This window comes from Podarcis cretensis (assembly GCF_951804945.1).
Source record: "Podarcis cretensis genome assembly, chromosome: 13".
NCBI lineage: Eukaryota > Metazoa > Chordata > Lepidosauria > Squamata > Lacertidae > Podarcis > Podarcis cretensis.
The window spans coordinates 55809030-55823104 of NC_137182.1; the positions used below are offsets into that span (position 1 = coordinate 55809030).

Genomic DNA, 14075 nt, shown 5'->3' on the forward strand with positions numbered 1-14075 from the left:
GGATTCCCTGGTCCTGAATGGGGTAACTGTGCCCCTGAAGGACCAGGTGCGCAGCCTGGGAGTCATTTTGGACTCACAGCTGTCCATGGAGGCACAGGTCAAATCTGTATCCAGGGCAGCTGTTTACCAGCTCCATCTGGTACGTAGGCTGAGACCCTATCTGCCTGTGGACTGTCTCGCCAGAGTGGTGCATGCTCTGGTTATCTCCCGCTTGGACTACTGCAATGCGCTCTACGTGGGGCTACCTTTGAAGGTGACCCGGAAACTACAACTAATCCAGAATGCGGCAGCTAGACTGGTGACTGGGAGCGGCCGCCGAGACCATATAACACCGGTCTTGAAAGACCTACATTGGCTCCCAGTATGTTTCCGAGCACAATTCAAAGTGTTGGTACTGACCTTTAAAGCCCTAAATGGCCTCGGTCCAGTATATCTGAAGGAGCGTCTCCTCCCCCATCGTTCTGCCCGGACACTGAGGTCCAGCTCTGAGGGCCTTCTGGCGGTTCCGTCACTGTGAGAGGCCAAGTTACAGGGAACCAGGCAGAGGGCCTTCTCGGTAGTGGCGCCCACCCTGTGGAATGCCCTCCCATCAGATGTCAAAGCGATAAACAACTACCTGACATTCAGAAGACATCTTAAGGCAGCCCTGTTCAGGGAAGTTTTTAATATGTGACATTTTAGTGTATTTTTCATCTTTGTTGGAAGCCGCCCAGAGTGGCTGGGGAAACCCAGCCAGATGGGCGGGGTACAAATAATAAATTATTATTATTATTATTATAAGTGATGACTGTTTATACTCTCTTTTTTCTTTTTGTATTGTAAGATGTTTTGTTTCGTGTTTTTTATATGTTATAAATGTGGGAAATCGATTTTTAAAAATTGGGTTGTTTTTTTTAAAAAAGCACCTTCTGGATCAGGCCAAAGCCCAAATCCTGCTCTCACAGGGGCCAACCAGGTGATTATAGAGGGACTTCCCTCCTGCCGTTTCCAGAAACTGGTACCCAGGAATGTGTTCTGACTGTGCAGGCAGAACACATCCTTCACTGTGGCTAGAAGCCATCCATAGCCCTCTCCTCCTCCATGAATCCTCTTTTAAATCCTCTTCCTGTGGCAGGGAGTTCCATAGTCTAACTCTGCACTGCATGAAGGACTTAAAAAAACCAAAACTGTCCTGAATATTACAGCATTCAGCTCCACTTGACGTTCACGAGTTCTAGTCTTATGAGAGAAAAACATTTCTCCTTCCGCTTTCTCCAGGGTTAGTGCACCAGGGTCGTTTTATTTGTTTTGTAAAAACCAGTCAAGGAAGGAAGGACAAAGGCTTTTCAGCGGCGATATTTATCCCTGTCTTAAGAATCTGTATTGGATTTCAAACTGTTTTCGCAGACGGACGTGCTCCTAACTGTTTGCATAGATGCAGTTTTTAACTGTTCACATGTATGAAATTGGTTTTGTTTTAGTCCTTGATGGCATTTACCGCAAAAACCGCCTAGAGGTATTTTACAGGAAGCCGTTCCTAAATGGAACCTGAGAAGTATAATTAAAATAATCGTCATCCCCGGAGGTTCTATAGCAGGTTATAGCACCTGGCAGGTATATCCTCCCCATTTCAAAACAGGGCAGTTAATGTGAACAACGCCCATCCACCAGATCTCCCCGAAGCAAAACTTATTTTGGTACAGCTCCGCATTACCCAGTGCCCTGTCTCCGGCTGCGGCAGTTGCCGACATCCCCAAGAAGACGACAGGGGAGCCCTTTTCCCTAGAGAGCAGAGACTGGCCTTGTTTACTTGGTGCTGTTGGGAAGCCCTTTGCACTCACTAAGACAGGGGTCAGCAACCTTTTTCAGCAGAGGGCCGGTCCACTGTCCCTCAGACCTTGTGGGGGGCCGGACTATATTTTTTGGGTGGGGGAATGAACGAATTCCTATGCCCCACAAATAACCCAGAGATGCATTTTAAATAAAAGGATACGTTCTACTCATGTAAAAAAACGCTGATTCCCGGACCGTCCGCAGGCCGGATTTAGAAGGCGATTGGGCCGGATCTGGCCCCCGGGCCTTAGTTTGCCTACCCATGCACTAAGGAGCACATCAGTTTATGTGAAGAGGCGATGATAGGAAACGATCACAATCTGGAGGGGACAGGCCGACCTGTTACTGATCAGGTGTTGTTTGTTATACATTTAACAACAATAATTTTTTTTAAAAAAACTTTGCAAGTCCTGGGACCCTCAGGCCAGTGACCCACTGTTATGTACTGAGTTGAATAGGATCCAAAATGCAGCAGTCTGATTGGTCCTTGAACAATAGGATCCAAAATGCAGCAGTCTGATTGGTCCTTGAACAATAGGATCCAAAATGCAGCAGTCTGATTGGTCCTAGAACAAGAGGATCCAAAATGCAGCAGTCTGATTGGTCCTAGAACAATAGGATCCAAAATGCAGCAGTCTGATTGGTCTTAGAACAAGAGGATCCAAAATGCAGCAGTCTGATTGGTCCTAGGACAATAGGATTCAGAATGCAGCAGTCTGATTGGTCTTAGAACAAGAGGATCCTAAATGCAGCAGTCTGATTGGTCCTAGAACAAGAGGATCCAAAATGCAGCAGTCTGATTGGTCCTAGAACAATAGGATCCAAAATGCAGCAGTCTGATTGGTCTTAGAACAAGAGGATCCAAAATGCAGCAGTCTGATTGGTCCTAGAACAATAGGATCCAAAATGCAGCAGTCTGATTGGTCTTAGAACAAGAGGATCCAAAATGCAGCAGTCTGATTGGTCCTAGAACAATAGGATTCAGAATGTAGCAGTCTGATTGGTCCTAGAACAATGCAGCAGTATGATTGGTCCGCAGGACCCACCCAATCCACCTCCAAGTGGAAGTGAATCCACAACCTGATTGGCCTACAGGAGAATCCCGGAATTAGCCAATCACGTGCAGCCCATTGTGTAAATAATGTATATAAAGCAGACATTCTGGGGGAACTTCCATTCCTCCTCGCCACTATGAGCTGAATAAAGAGCATGAAATCCACTCTCGACTCCGAGTATATTTCACCCGCCTTATCCAGGATCCTGTCCCCAGACGCCAGCAAGAAACCCGCAAGCGGGATCTGAACACAAGGACCCGAACTAACAGAATCAAGTTACGAGAAAGTAGATTCCGACTGAACATCAGGGAGAATTGTCTGACAGCAAGAGCCAGTTGACAGTGGAAACAGAGACCCTTGGGGCCTCCTTCATTGGAGTTTTTAAAGAAGAGGTTGGGTGTCCATCTGTCATGTATGATCTAGTTGAGATTCCTGCATGGACTAGATGACCCCATAGATGCCCTCTCAACTCTACAATTATGATTCTAAGAAGGAATTCCTTTTATCTGTCCTTCCAATATTCAGCTTCGCCTCTTCCCTACAGGATCACAGCTGAGGCCTGGTCAGTCGCCCTTTCCATGCGACAGGTTTGGATGGCAGTGGTCAGGGTTTAGAAAGCAATAACCTCCCCAAACCCTGCTCCATGCTCCCGGGCAAGTTGCCATATATTTGTGATTCATAAAATATTCCTATTTCAATTTTTTTGGGGGGGATTTAGATTTCCTGCTTCTACTCGCTCCCCTTTGTGCATTCGCTACAATTATTTAATTCGCTTCTTGGGGTGGAAACGGCTTTCTTTGTGGTGTTTTCACCGCACCCTTCCTCCCCAAAGGGAGCCCAGGGTGGCCCGCCCACAATCCAGCAAGACAACAGAATCAGAAAACCAAAACACTCCCCGTTATGAAATAAAACAATGATGCATTCCGGAGGCAGAGATGGAAACATCAGCCCCACAGTCTCAGTCGCCTCTCAGCAACTGCGATTCCTGCACTGCAGCGGGTTGGACTAGATGACCGCTGGGGGTCCCTTCCAATTAGAATTTTATGAAAACATGGAGCCTGGTCGCCTTCTTTATTGGCCTTCCAAATTCTGCTTGGGGCGGGCTTATGCAGACTACTTAAGAAAACATGTTCTGTAATATGTTGTCTGTACTCACAATATGACCTCAGTCTAAGGGTCAATAATGTGGTTTCTGAACATGCTGCAGAGGGAAGTGAGGGGCAGATGGGGGCTTATCAATCTGAGAAGGGAGCCCATCCAGGAAAAGGAAAAACCCTGATTCTAAACCTCTGTTGCCTCTGGCGATATCTCTAGGAGAAGAAAAGGCAGAGGAGTAAACCCTATGGAAATCGAGAAAGGAGTCCCTAAGACTCTTGGACGATGCCTTGCACGCCTCCGTCCAGCAACTCCTGCAGCCAAGCTGGTGCCCAACGTCCTGCTCTGCTTTCCTTTGGACCACACCAGCAAAGCCAAGGGGGGGGGTCTTGTCATCTGGGCTGCCCGGGACCCCAAGACACACCACCCAGGATGGCACCCCAGGGAGGCCACATTGGTGCTGTCAACACAGAGGTTTGACCTCACCCCGGGAGGTGAACTCCACTGTCTCTCGAGACAGACAGATGCCAGCAACAATTTATCTGTATTGTTAAGCACTCTGATTTTTTAAAAATGAAGTTGTGCTACGCAAGTATTTTTAGAAATAAGCTAAATATTAAATGTGGGTTTGCTAAAGCTTGTTATTCCGTTCAAAACAAACAAACAAACTCCGCTTCCCGCTGACGTTGTTGCCTTCTCGTCTGCCTTCTTTTACCCTTATCAAGTTTGTCAGCTTAAACCATAAATGGCATATTTCCCAAACTTCCGATGACCAAGAATCTATGGAGGCTGTGTGTGTGGGGGGGGGGTGCATTTTCAAAATCCACCATCTTAACTGCTGTTAATGCATGAGCTACTATTTCCATGTCCTACTCCCAATATTGTGTCCTTAAGGCAGGGGCCAGGAACTTCAGGCCCAAATAAAGGTAAAGGGACCCCTGACCATTAGGTCCAGTCGTGACCAACTCTGGGGTTGCGGTGCTCATCCATCTCGCTTTAATGGCCGAGGGAGCCGGGGTACAGCTTCCGGGTCATGTGGCCAGCAGGACTAAGCCGCTTCTGGCAAACCAGAGCAGCGCACGGAAACGCCATTTACCTTCCCGCCGGAGCGGTACCTATTTATCTACTTGCACTTTGACGTGCTTTCAAACTGCTAGGTTGGCAGGAGCAGGGACCGAGCAACGGGAGCTCACCCCGTAGCGGGGATTCGAACCACCGACCTTCTGATCGGCAAGCCCTAGGCTCTATGGTTTGACCCACAGCGCCACCCCTGGCTTACAATCCTCTCCATGTGGCCCTCAGAGCTCTGCCCAGGCTACCCCCACCTCCTGTCATCAGTGCTGCTAAGTGTAGCCACTGGGCTGGATTACTGATCATGCCTCTTGACTGTCTGGACCAATGACAGAGAGGGGTCTGTGCAGGAACAAGACCACTGTACAAAAGTAAGGATTTCCAAACATTACCCTGCCCATTTTTTGCCCCTGGCCCCGCCCACTGCTGCCATGTGCCCGCCCCCAGGCTGGAAAAGCTCGCCCATTCCTGGCCTTCAGTTAGCCAAACCCTATCTTAGAAAAAAACTTAGGGATTCAAATATTCTAAGGAGTAAATAGGAATACGTAGCGTCCCCAGGTGGTCACAGACTCTGTGAATTCTACAAGCCCTAATGACTGCCAAGAGATTGATACCGATGAACTGGAAGAATGAAGACATGATTCCTGTTAATCGATGGACTGATAACAGTGATAACAATTGCAATGTATGAACGGATTGCCTGTAGGCGTAGACTTTGTTTGGACAAGTATACTGATATCTGGAAAGAGTTCATACAGAAGGCAAAGGGCTCTTAGTAACCATATTAGTAACCATGCATAGATTAGGATAATAATAATAATAATAATAATAATAAGAAGAAGAAGAAGAAGAAGAAGAAGAAGAAGAAGAATGGGGCGCGGGTGGCGCTGTGGGTTAAACCACAGAGCCTAGGACTTGCCGATCGGAAGGTCGGCGGTTCGAATCCCCGCAATGACGGGGTGAGCTCCCGTTGCTCGGTCCCTGCTCCTGCCAACCTAGCAGTCCGAAAGCACGTCAAAGTGCAAGTAGATAAATAGATACCGCTCTGGTGGGAAGGTAAACGGCGTTTCCGTGCGCTGCTCTGGTTCGCCAGAAGCGGCTTAGTCCTGCTGGCCACATGACCCGGAAGCTGTACGCCGGCTCCCTCGGCCAGTAAAGCAAGATGAGCGCCGCAACCCCAGAGTCGTCAGCGACTGGACCAAACGGTCAGGGGTCCCTTTATTTTTAATAATAATAATATATTATATATTATATAATAGCCTATAGCAATGTAATTTACTTAATGCATAATGCTGTGCTTTTTGCACATGCATTTCCTTTCTCTTTTCATTTTCTTTTATCACTTTATTCCTTTATAAATGAAAATCTTTAAATAAAATATCAATTTAACTATCCATAAAATACCTCGTTGGTGTTCCAGCGCAGTCGCTCCTTGGGCAAGGCGGGACACTTGGGAACGCATTCCACCAGCTTCTTGGGCAGGAAAACCTTCAGGTGGTGGTTGTTCTCTGGAAGGGGAGAGGCAGGTGGAGGGTGAGACCCGCGCTGGGCAGGGCAGGGGGGTGGCGAGAGGGAAGACAGGCTCCTGGGCTTCTCTGGGAGGGGGCAGGTGGGCGAGAGGCGGGGGGCCGCAGATCCCAGGGGAACCGAGGGGAGTAGTTGCTCCAGGGCCCAGCACCCTGTTTCTGAATGTTCACCTCCACCCAAAACTCTTGCTGACAGGAACCCAGCAGGAGGAAGAGAAAAGAGCTGGGATAAAAGACCCTTTCACCCCAATATGTTAAGGACGCCCTTCCCCAGCGTGGCCGAATTCAGGTGTTTTGGGGCACAGAATTGTTGACGGCACCAGGCCATGATGGAAGGCTGTGCCAGGGTTTCGTTTTCTTGGCAGGGCCTCCTGTAGCCCTTGCAAAGGTGCAGACATGGGATGAGGAGACTTAGGGTGCTCTTGCTAGTTTTGGAGAGGGACCCCACTTGCTTGCTTGCTTTAAAAAAAAACCACGAGTCGCCTTCTTGACCAGTGCTCCAAGCCATGTGTGAATGCTAGTTATAAATACATATGGAACACACACACACACACACAGAAAAACCCATCCAAAATATTCAACAGCCTATTTTAAATAAAATTTATAAAGCACCGGGCCACTTGGCTGGCCGGCAAAAATTCAAGCACTGCAGCCCAGAAGCACGTTCTTGGGTGAAGGAGGCTGGTGCCAAAGTGAGCGGCAAAACCACTAGGGAACAAAGCATGGGTGCCAACACTGAAAAGGCCCTGCCGCTCTCCCGCCTGCATGGAGAGTGGGAGGCAGGGAGGCGATGGTCTCTTCCACACAAGCCCTCGGGGAGATATAATTGGGGCAAGGAGCACAATCCAGACTTGGCGGGGAGGGCTCCATGAACAGGAAAGCATTGGGGAGCCAGGATTCCTAGGTCTCTTTGGAATGGGAGAAGGACGGAGGAAAGACAGGAAAGGATCCAGCCCCCAACAACTCACCAGAGACCTCTGTGGCTTCCTTGTTCATCTTTAGAGCGTTGAGTGGCAACAGCGTTAGAGTTTTTGGCCAGGGGGGCTCAGATCAGGACGCGTGAGGACTGGGATCAGACCTGGGGAGGCAGCGGGTGGGGAGGTGGGTGTTTAGGAAGGCCGGGGTGCAGAGGCACAGAAGGCAGCCACCTACCCTCAGGGCCCACCCCCAGCCTATATGACCCATTTTATACCTGACACATCCCCCACAGGCCCCACACATCCCTCACCCTCTCTCATCCAGGATCCACTGGTTTTCTCCTCCCTTCTCCCCACCCCCTCTCCACACAGCACAAACAAGAACCCCCACCCACATTGGCTAGCTAGCACCCTCATCCCAGAGATTATTTAACTGTGATTCCTGTGTTTCAGCGGGTTGGACTAGATGACCCTTGGGGTCCCTTCCAAAGCTATGATTCTATACCTCTGCATTCTCTAAAGAGACCCTCTTTAGACCCTGCCAGGGACTACGAAGGGGTGAACTCCCCCCACTTCCTTACATCAAGCAGAGAGTACTTATTGCTGCCCCTTGCACCAATCCCAACCCAGGGGTTTGGGGGCAACTGGAGATGCCCCTTCCTTGACCCCCTCCTCAAGCAGCCAAGTGAGATCACCCACATCCAGCCCCCTGCCTCACCCAGACACCCCCTACAACTGGGCTCCGGCTCTTCTGCCACCCACAAACCCCAGCCTTTGTGCTCCGGCTTCCCGGCAGAATAGGGACCATTTCAGAGCTGCACCCACGCAGGAGAATCTCGCCGTTCCCCCGCCCCAGCTGCCAAGCTCAGCCCCCCACATCCAGCCCCCCCCCCGGCCAAGCGCCCCACGTGGCTCCGGCCGGCCCCAGCCGCGCCCCCAGCCCCGAACCCAGCCTCCCCCGCCGGTGGCCAAGAGACCACGCCTCCCGCCCCATCGCGTCCCCCGCTGGCCCCACACCTCGCTTACCCCCGCAACGCCCCCCTTCCCCGCGCTCCATCCGCCCCACCGGCCGCCCTGCGCCCCCCACCCGCGCCTGTGGCCCTCCGGCCCCCGCCAGGCCCCGCGCGCAAGGCTGGCCCTCGGAGCCCTCCAGCCCAGCCGCAGGGCGCATCCTTCGCTCCCGCGGAGCCTCCGGGGCGCACCTGCTGCTGCTGCTGCTGCTGCTCCCGGGGCCGCCGCCGCCTCCGCTGGTGCCCGAGCTCCGCCGCCGGCCGCCATTCTCCTCGCCAGCACCGGCTGCGGCTCGGCCCCTGCCTGCCTGCCTGCCTGCCTGCCTGCCTTCCTTCCCCTGCCCGAGAGGCGCGCTCCGCCCCGATCGCTGACAGCTCGCCGCGGCCCGGCAGCGTCTGAGCTCAGCGCGCAAGAGGAGGCGGAGGCGGAGAGCCGGAGGAGGAGGAGGAGGAGGAGGAGGAGGAAGCCGCCCGGGCCAAGGGGGCTCCGGAGGCGGAAGCCGGCGCGGGATCGGGCGCAGATCGGCGCTGGGAACCGGGCGGAGAAATTTCCCACGCTTCCCGCTCCGCCTCCCGAGCTAAGAGCAGCCACCCGGCGCTCCGAGCCAGGCGGGACCCGATCCCCACCCCACGGGCGGGGGGGTCGGGCAGCCCAAGAGGCGCCCCCCGTCCCCACACACCCTCAGCCCCATAAGAACCCAGGCGGTCGCAAAATAGAAACGGGCCCAAACCAGGAAACAGCGGCTGCGTTTTTGCGCACACGCGCCATCATCGTTCGTTGCAAATATCCCCAGGCCTGGCAAGTCTCGCCGGAATCACAAAACGTTTCTCCCAGGAGCTTCGGTGAGTTTAGCCTGCGGACAGAAGGCATCGTGGAATGGGAGCGTTGGAAAGGACCCCCCCCAAAGGGGCATCTAGTCCAACCCCCCCGCAATGCAGGAATGTCAACTAAAGCATCCCTGTACGAATTCCTGGGTATCTTTGGCTGCTAGCCTCCGTGGCTGTATCCTGCCTTCCCTCTCCGAAGGAGCATACCTCTGATCCTGGGCATCATAGTTGTGCTCAGATTCTGCTTGTGGGTGTTTAGTGGGCACCTAGTTGGGCGCCATGAGAAAAGGGTGCTGGACTAGACGGGATCCAGCAGGGATCTTATAAGAAAAATAGCAAAACCCAGTCAGGGTTGAACTAACCAAAACGTAACCATCTGTTATGATTTTTCGTTTCTCAAATTTGTACACCATCTGAAGATCCCAGGGCGATTCACAACATAAAAGTACAAACGGAAAACACAAAATACATAATAAAACAAATAAACATAATAAAAACAAACCAGTAACATCCCCTTGCCGCCCACCAAACACATTTTAAAGGCCATGGATCTGCCCAAGGCCTGATTGAAGAGGAATGTTTTTGCCTGGTGCCTCAAGGTGTATAATGAAGGCGCCAGACGGACCTCCGTGGACATCCCACAAATGGGGAGCCACTGCAGAGAAGGCCCCGTTCTCGTGAAAAGGGCCTCAGCGGATGATCTCAGGTTCCTAGTTGGTTCATATGGGGAGAGGCAGTCCTTGAGGTACTGCGTCCTGAGCCGTTTAAGGCTTTAAAGGTCAAAACCAGCACTTTGAACGGGGAGCCAGTGCAGTCAGGCCAGAGTCGGTGTCATAGAATCAAACCCTCTTGCGCCGGTGAGCAACTTGGCCGCAAAATCCTGCAGCAGCTGAAGTTTCTGAACCAGAGCATAGGAAGAAGTTAGGCTGCCCCTGTCCAGTTAGGGCAGGGGTCAGCAAACCTTTTCAGCAGGGGGCCAGTCCACTGTCCCTCAGACCTTGTGAGGGGCCAGACTATATTTTGAAAAAAATAAATGATGCAAGAGCACCACGAGCCCCGGTGGCTGCTTACCTGTGTCTTGTGAGCGGCAAGGGCTGGCAGCGGCGCGAAAGGGCTCCAGAGAGGGGCTGCTTATTGCTGGCACCAACAAAGCCCAGTCCCCTTCCTTCTCTAGGCAGGGCAGGGAGAAGCCAGGAGGAGGGAGGGAGGGAGGGAGGAGGCTCCGGTGCCGCCGTGGGAGGGAGAGGGAAAGAACGCGCACGCTGGCGATCCAAGCGGTGATTCCTGGACCACCCACGGGCCGGATCCAGAAGGCAGTTGGGCCTGATCTGGCCCACGGACCTTAGTTTGCCTACCCATGAGTTAGGGTGGCACAGCTGGGCCACCAGATGAAGCTGAGGGAAGGCACGCCAGGTCTTTATGAGTCTCAAGCGACAGCAGTGGATCCAGAAGTATCCCAAAGCTAGGCATTCGCTCCTTCAGAGGCAGTGTAACCCCATCAAGAGCAGGCAACCTCCCCGCTATCTGGTCTGGAGAACCACCCACTAACAGTGCCTCAGTTTTATCGGGATTGGGCTTTAGTTTATTGTAAAGGAGAGTTGTGTGCCATCAGCATATTGCTGACAATGTGGGGATGACCCCACTCAGCAGTTTCCTATAGATGCTGATACGGAAGGGGGGGGGCATGTCTTCTTCACCTTCTTCTTCGCTACAATATATCAATTTATTTCCAATTGTCAATGTCAAAAGGGACTAAAATCTATAAAATTCATAGAAAATCAACGTGCCAATATGCTCAATTTCTCTAGGACTCCATCACACCTCCCCTGTCCTCCCTAATCCCTCAAGCAAGGTGTCAAGACCCTAATCCTGCCAAATCACTCTGCCAAATCTTTCCTCCGGGCAATGCCAGGTGGCAGACTATGAGTACATGGACCATTGTCTTCTCATCACCAGTACTCAGGAAGTGCTTATCTGCGCATATCTCCAGCTCTGCATATTCCCCCCTCCCTCCTCCATATGTTAATCCTGTGTAACCTAACCTCTTCTTAATGTATTCATGATGTAACCTGTATAACCCAACCTCTTCTTAATGTATTCATGATGTAACTGGGATGTATTTTGCACTGTATTCTGGGACATGGAGGGAAGTTTCAAAAGTTTATGTCACCCCATTCTTGGGGTTCAATCTCGTCTTGAACCTGTTGCGCAATAAACCTTGGATCTCCGCATCTTGCTCCTGTCTCTGGCTGAGCTCATTTTCTCCCGCTAGGACCCGCAGACTTAGTCCAACAAGCTGGGTGGCAGGGCAGCCTCGCACCCAGATTTTGCCGTAACAATGCTAAACAGCACAGGGGAGAAATTCAAACCCTGAGGAACCCCACACTGAAGGCTGCTCAGGGCTGAAGAGCAGTTCCCAGGCACCACCCTCTGGAAATGACCATCTAAGGAGGACACCAGAGCCACTGCAAAGTCACTCCCCCTCCATGACCCTCAAGTCTGCAACGGCCCAAGAGTTCTACCTGCTCCTAACTTGTTAAATCGTTCCGGGTTTCGCACAGCCTCTGTCCCTCATTCCAATAGAGCCTCTCCTCACTATAGGCGAAGTTGGCATCGCCAACTCCATCTTTATTTATTCCTCATAGTCAGAGGCCAAGCTAGCTACTGTTCTGTATATTGCTGTCAAGGCAGGTGGTGTGCCTAGAGTAAGGCCCAGCAGTGATTTGGGTAGGGGAACTGGATGGTGGGGGGCAGTGCAATGATTCTGGACCAGTGATAAGAGAGAGGAGCATGTGCCCAACTGCTTGCCGTTGTCAAGGGTTTGTGGGCTCACTTCTTTGTCCAGGAGTGGCGCTGAAAGGGTTCCTGGGCATGGGAAGCTGCAGGGCAACACAGGAGCTGCATCTGAACGTGGGTTTGCACCTCTCTGCGTGGCTCGTGTAGGATTTGTTGGGGGAAAGATCTGAGCTGCACTTCCCACTAGGTTCCTTTTAGCCCTTGCTGAGCAGCTCAGTAGGCACACGGGTCTGCCCAGTTTGATCTCTTCCTCGTGCTCACATCTCTGCCATGCTGAGACAGCAGCAACAGCACTCGGCTGCTCTCTTCTTCTCAGCTGGTGCCAAAAAGGTCTCTCGGTGCTCCCAGACTGTTGCTGTTTCTGGGTGGTACTCAGTCACATACCAGCAAATTCAGGCTGCATGACTGTAATTGGATGGGAGGACTTGTGCAATAAGCATCTTCCTCCACCCCAAATTGGGCTTTTTGCGGCAAGGAAAGTGACGGCAGGGAAGTCCATTAGCTTTGGCACACCGTCATCTGGCCTCCCCACAAAAAAAAGCCAGAGGGATTGCTCATTAAATAGCCTCTAAAAGTAAAGGGACCCCTGACCGTTTGGTCCAGTCGCTGACGACTCTGGGGTTGCGGCGCTCATCTTGCTTTACTGGCCGAGGGAGCCAGCGTACAGCTTCCGGGTCATGTGGCCAGTATGACTAAACCGCTTCTGGTGAACCAGAGCAGCGCACGGGAACACCATTTAGCTTCCCGCTGGAGTGGTACCTATTTATCTACTTGACTTTGATGTGCTTTCGAACTGCTAGGTTGGCAGAAGCATGGACTGAGCAACAGGAGCTCACCCTGTCACGGGGATTTGAACCGCCGACCTTCTGATCGGCAAGTCCTAGGCTCTGTGGTTTAGACCACAGCGCCACCCACTTCCCTAAGTAGCCCCTAGGTCTGGATGCATGTTTAATGAACAGGAAGTGCCCAGAGTCTTGATTCCCCCTCCCACCATGAAGACTCGTTTCTCACTCTCCTCAAATTATTTGGGTGACTGTGAGTCCGAGTGTTAAGAGATTATTTTTTCTCTTACTAACACCAGGACTCAAGACTCACCCAGTTCATTTGATGGGCAGTAAGATTCAGGATAAACAAAAGGAACAGCTTCAATTGAACACACTGCAGGGAATTAACGCCACAAGTTGTGGCAATGGCTGAATTGATAAATCAATGGATGGTAGGTCCACTGTATCATTGAAATGATGGCCGCCCGGATTGGCTTGGGAAACGTGGCTGGAGCTGAGTGTCTTTGAATAGCAGATACTGGCTGGGGGGAAGTTAATGGGAGGGCTGCTGTGAGCTTCTTAGGGGCTACCTGGACGGCCACTGGGAAACAGGTTGTTGGATGTTCCTCATCCTGTTGCCCTCACCGTGTTTTGACCTACAAGTCCCTGGCTGGGGCTGAAGGGAGTTGTAGGCAGAAAAAACTCCCTTGTTTTTTCCCTTGTGAGGGTTGATAAAGTCTGGACTAAATGGTTCAAACAGGGCTCTACTCAAGTCCTTATCAAAGCAGAGGAAAGCTTTAGCCTAGATGGCCTCAGTCCAGTATATCTGAAGGAGCGTCTCCACCCCCATCGTTCTACCCAGACACTGAGGTCCAGCTCCGAAGGCCTTCTGGTGGTTCCCTCCCTGCGAGAAGTGAGGTTGCAGGGAACCAGGCAGAGGGCCTTCTCAGTGGTGGTGCCTGCCCTGTGGAACACCCTCGCACCAGATGTCAAAGAGAACAACAACTACCAGACTTTTAGAAGACATCTGAAGGCAGCCCTGTTTAGGGAAGCTTTTAATATGTTTGATGTATTACAGTATTTTAATATTTTTTTTGGAAGCCACCCAGAGTGGCTGGGGAAGCCCAGCCAGATGGACGGGGTATAAATAATAAATTATTATTATTATATTATATTCCCAGTCATAGACAGAGTAAACCAG

General features: G+C 51.6%; 1 protein-coding gene across 8 annotated transcripts in view; it reads right to left on the reverse strand.

Annotated features, from left to right (window-relative positions):
* The window catches only part of CAMTA2 (calmodulin binding transcription activator 2), a 65475-nt gene extending 55674 nt beyond the window's left edge, over positions 1-9801 (reverse strand). For 3 of the 8 annotated variants that reach the window (XM_079951731.1, XM_079951728.1, XM_079951725.1), the window contains exons 1-2: positions 7528-7709; positions 6438-6541 (exon numbers count right to left, since the gene is read on the reverse strand). In XM_079951731.1, coding sequence (XP_079807857.1) covers positions 6438-6541; positions 7528-7555 — 132 coding nt within the window. In that variant the 5' untranslated portion in view covers positions 7556-7709. Of the gene's footprint in view, positions 1-6437; positions 6542-7527; positions 7713-8194; positions 8217-9676 lie in introns of those variants that run through there. The other 5 variants (XM_079951726.1, XM_079951727.1, XM_079951730.1 and 2 more) reach the window with 5 other exon arrangements.
* Positions 9802-14075: the final 4274 nt, after the last annotated feature.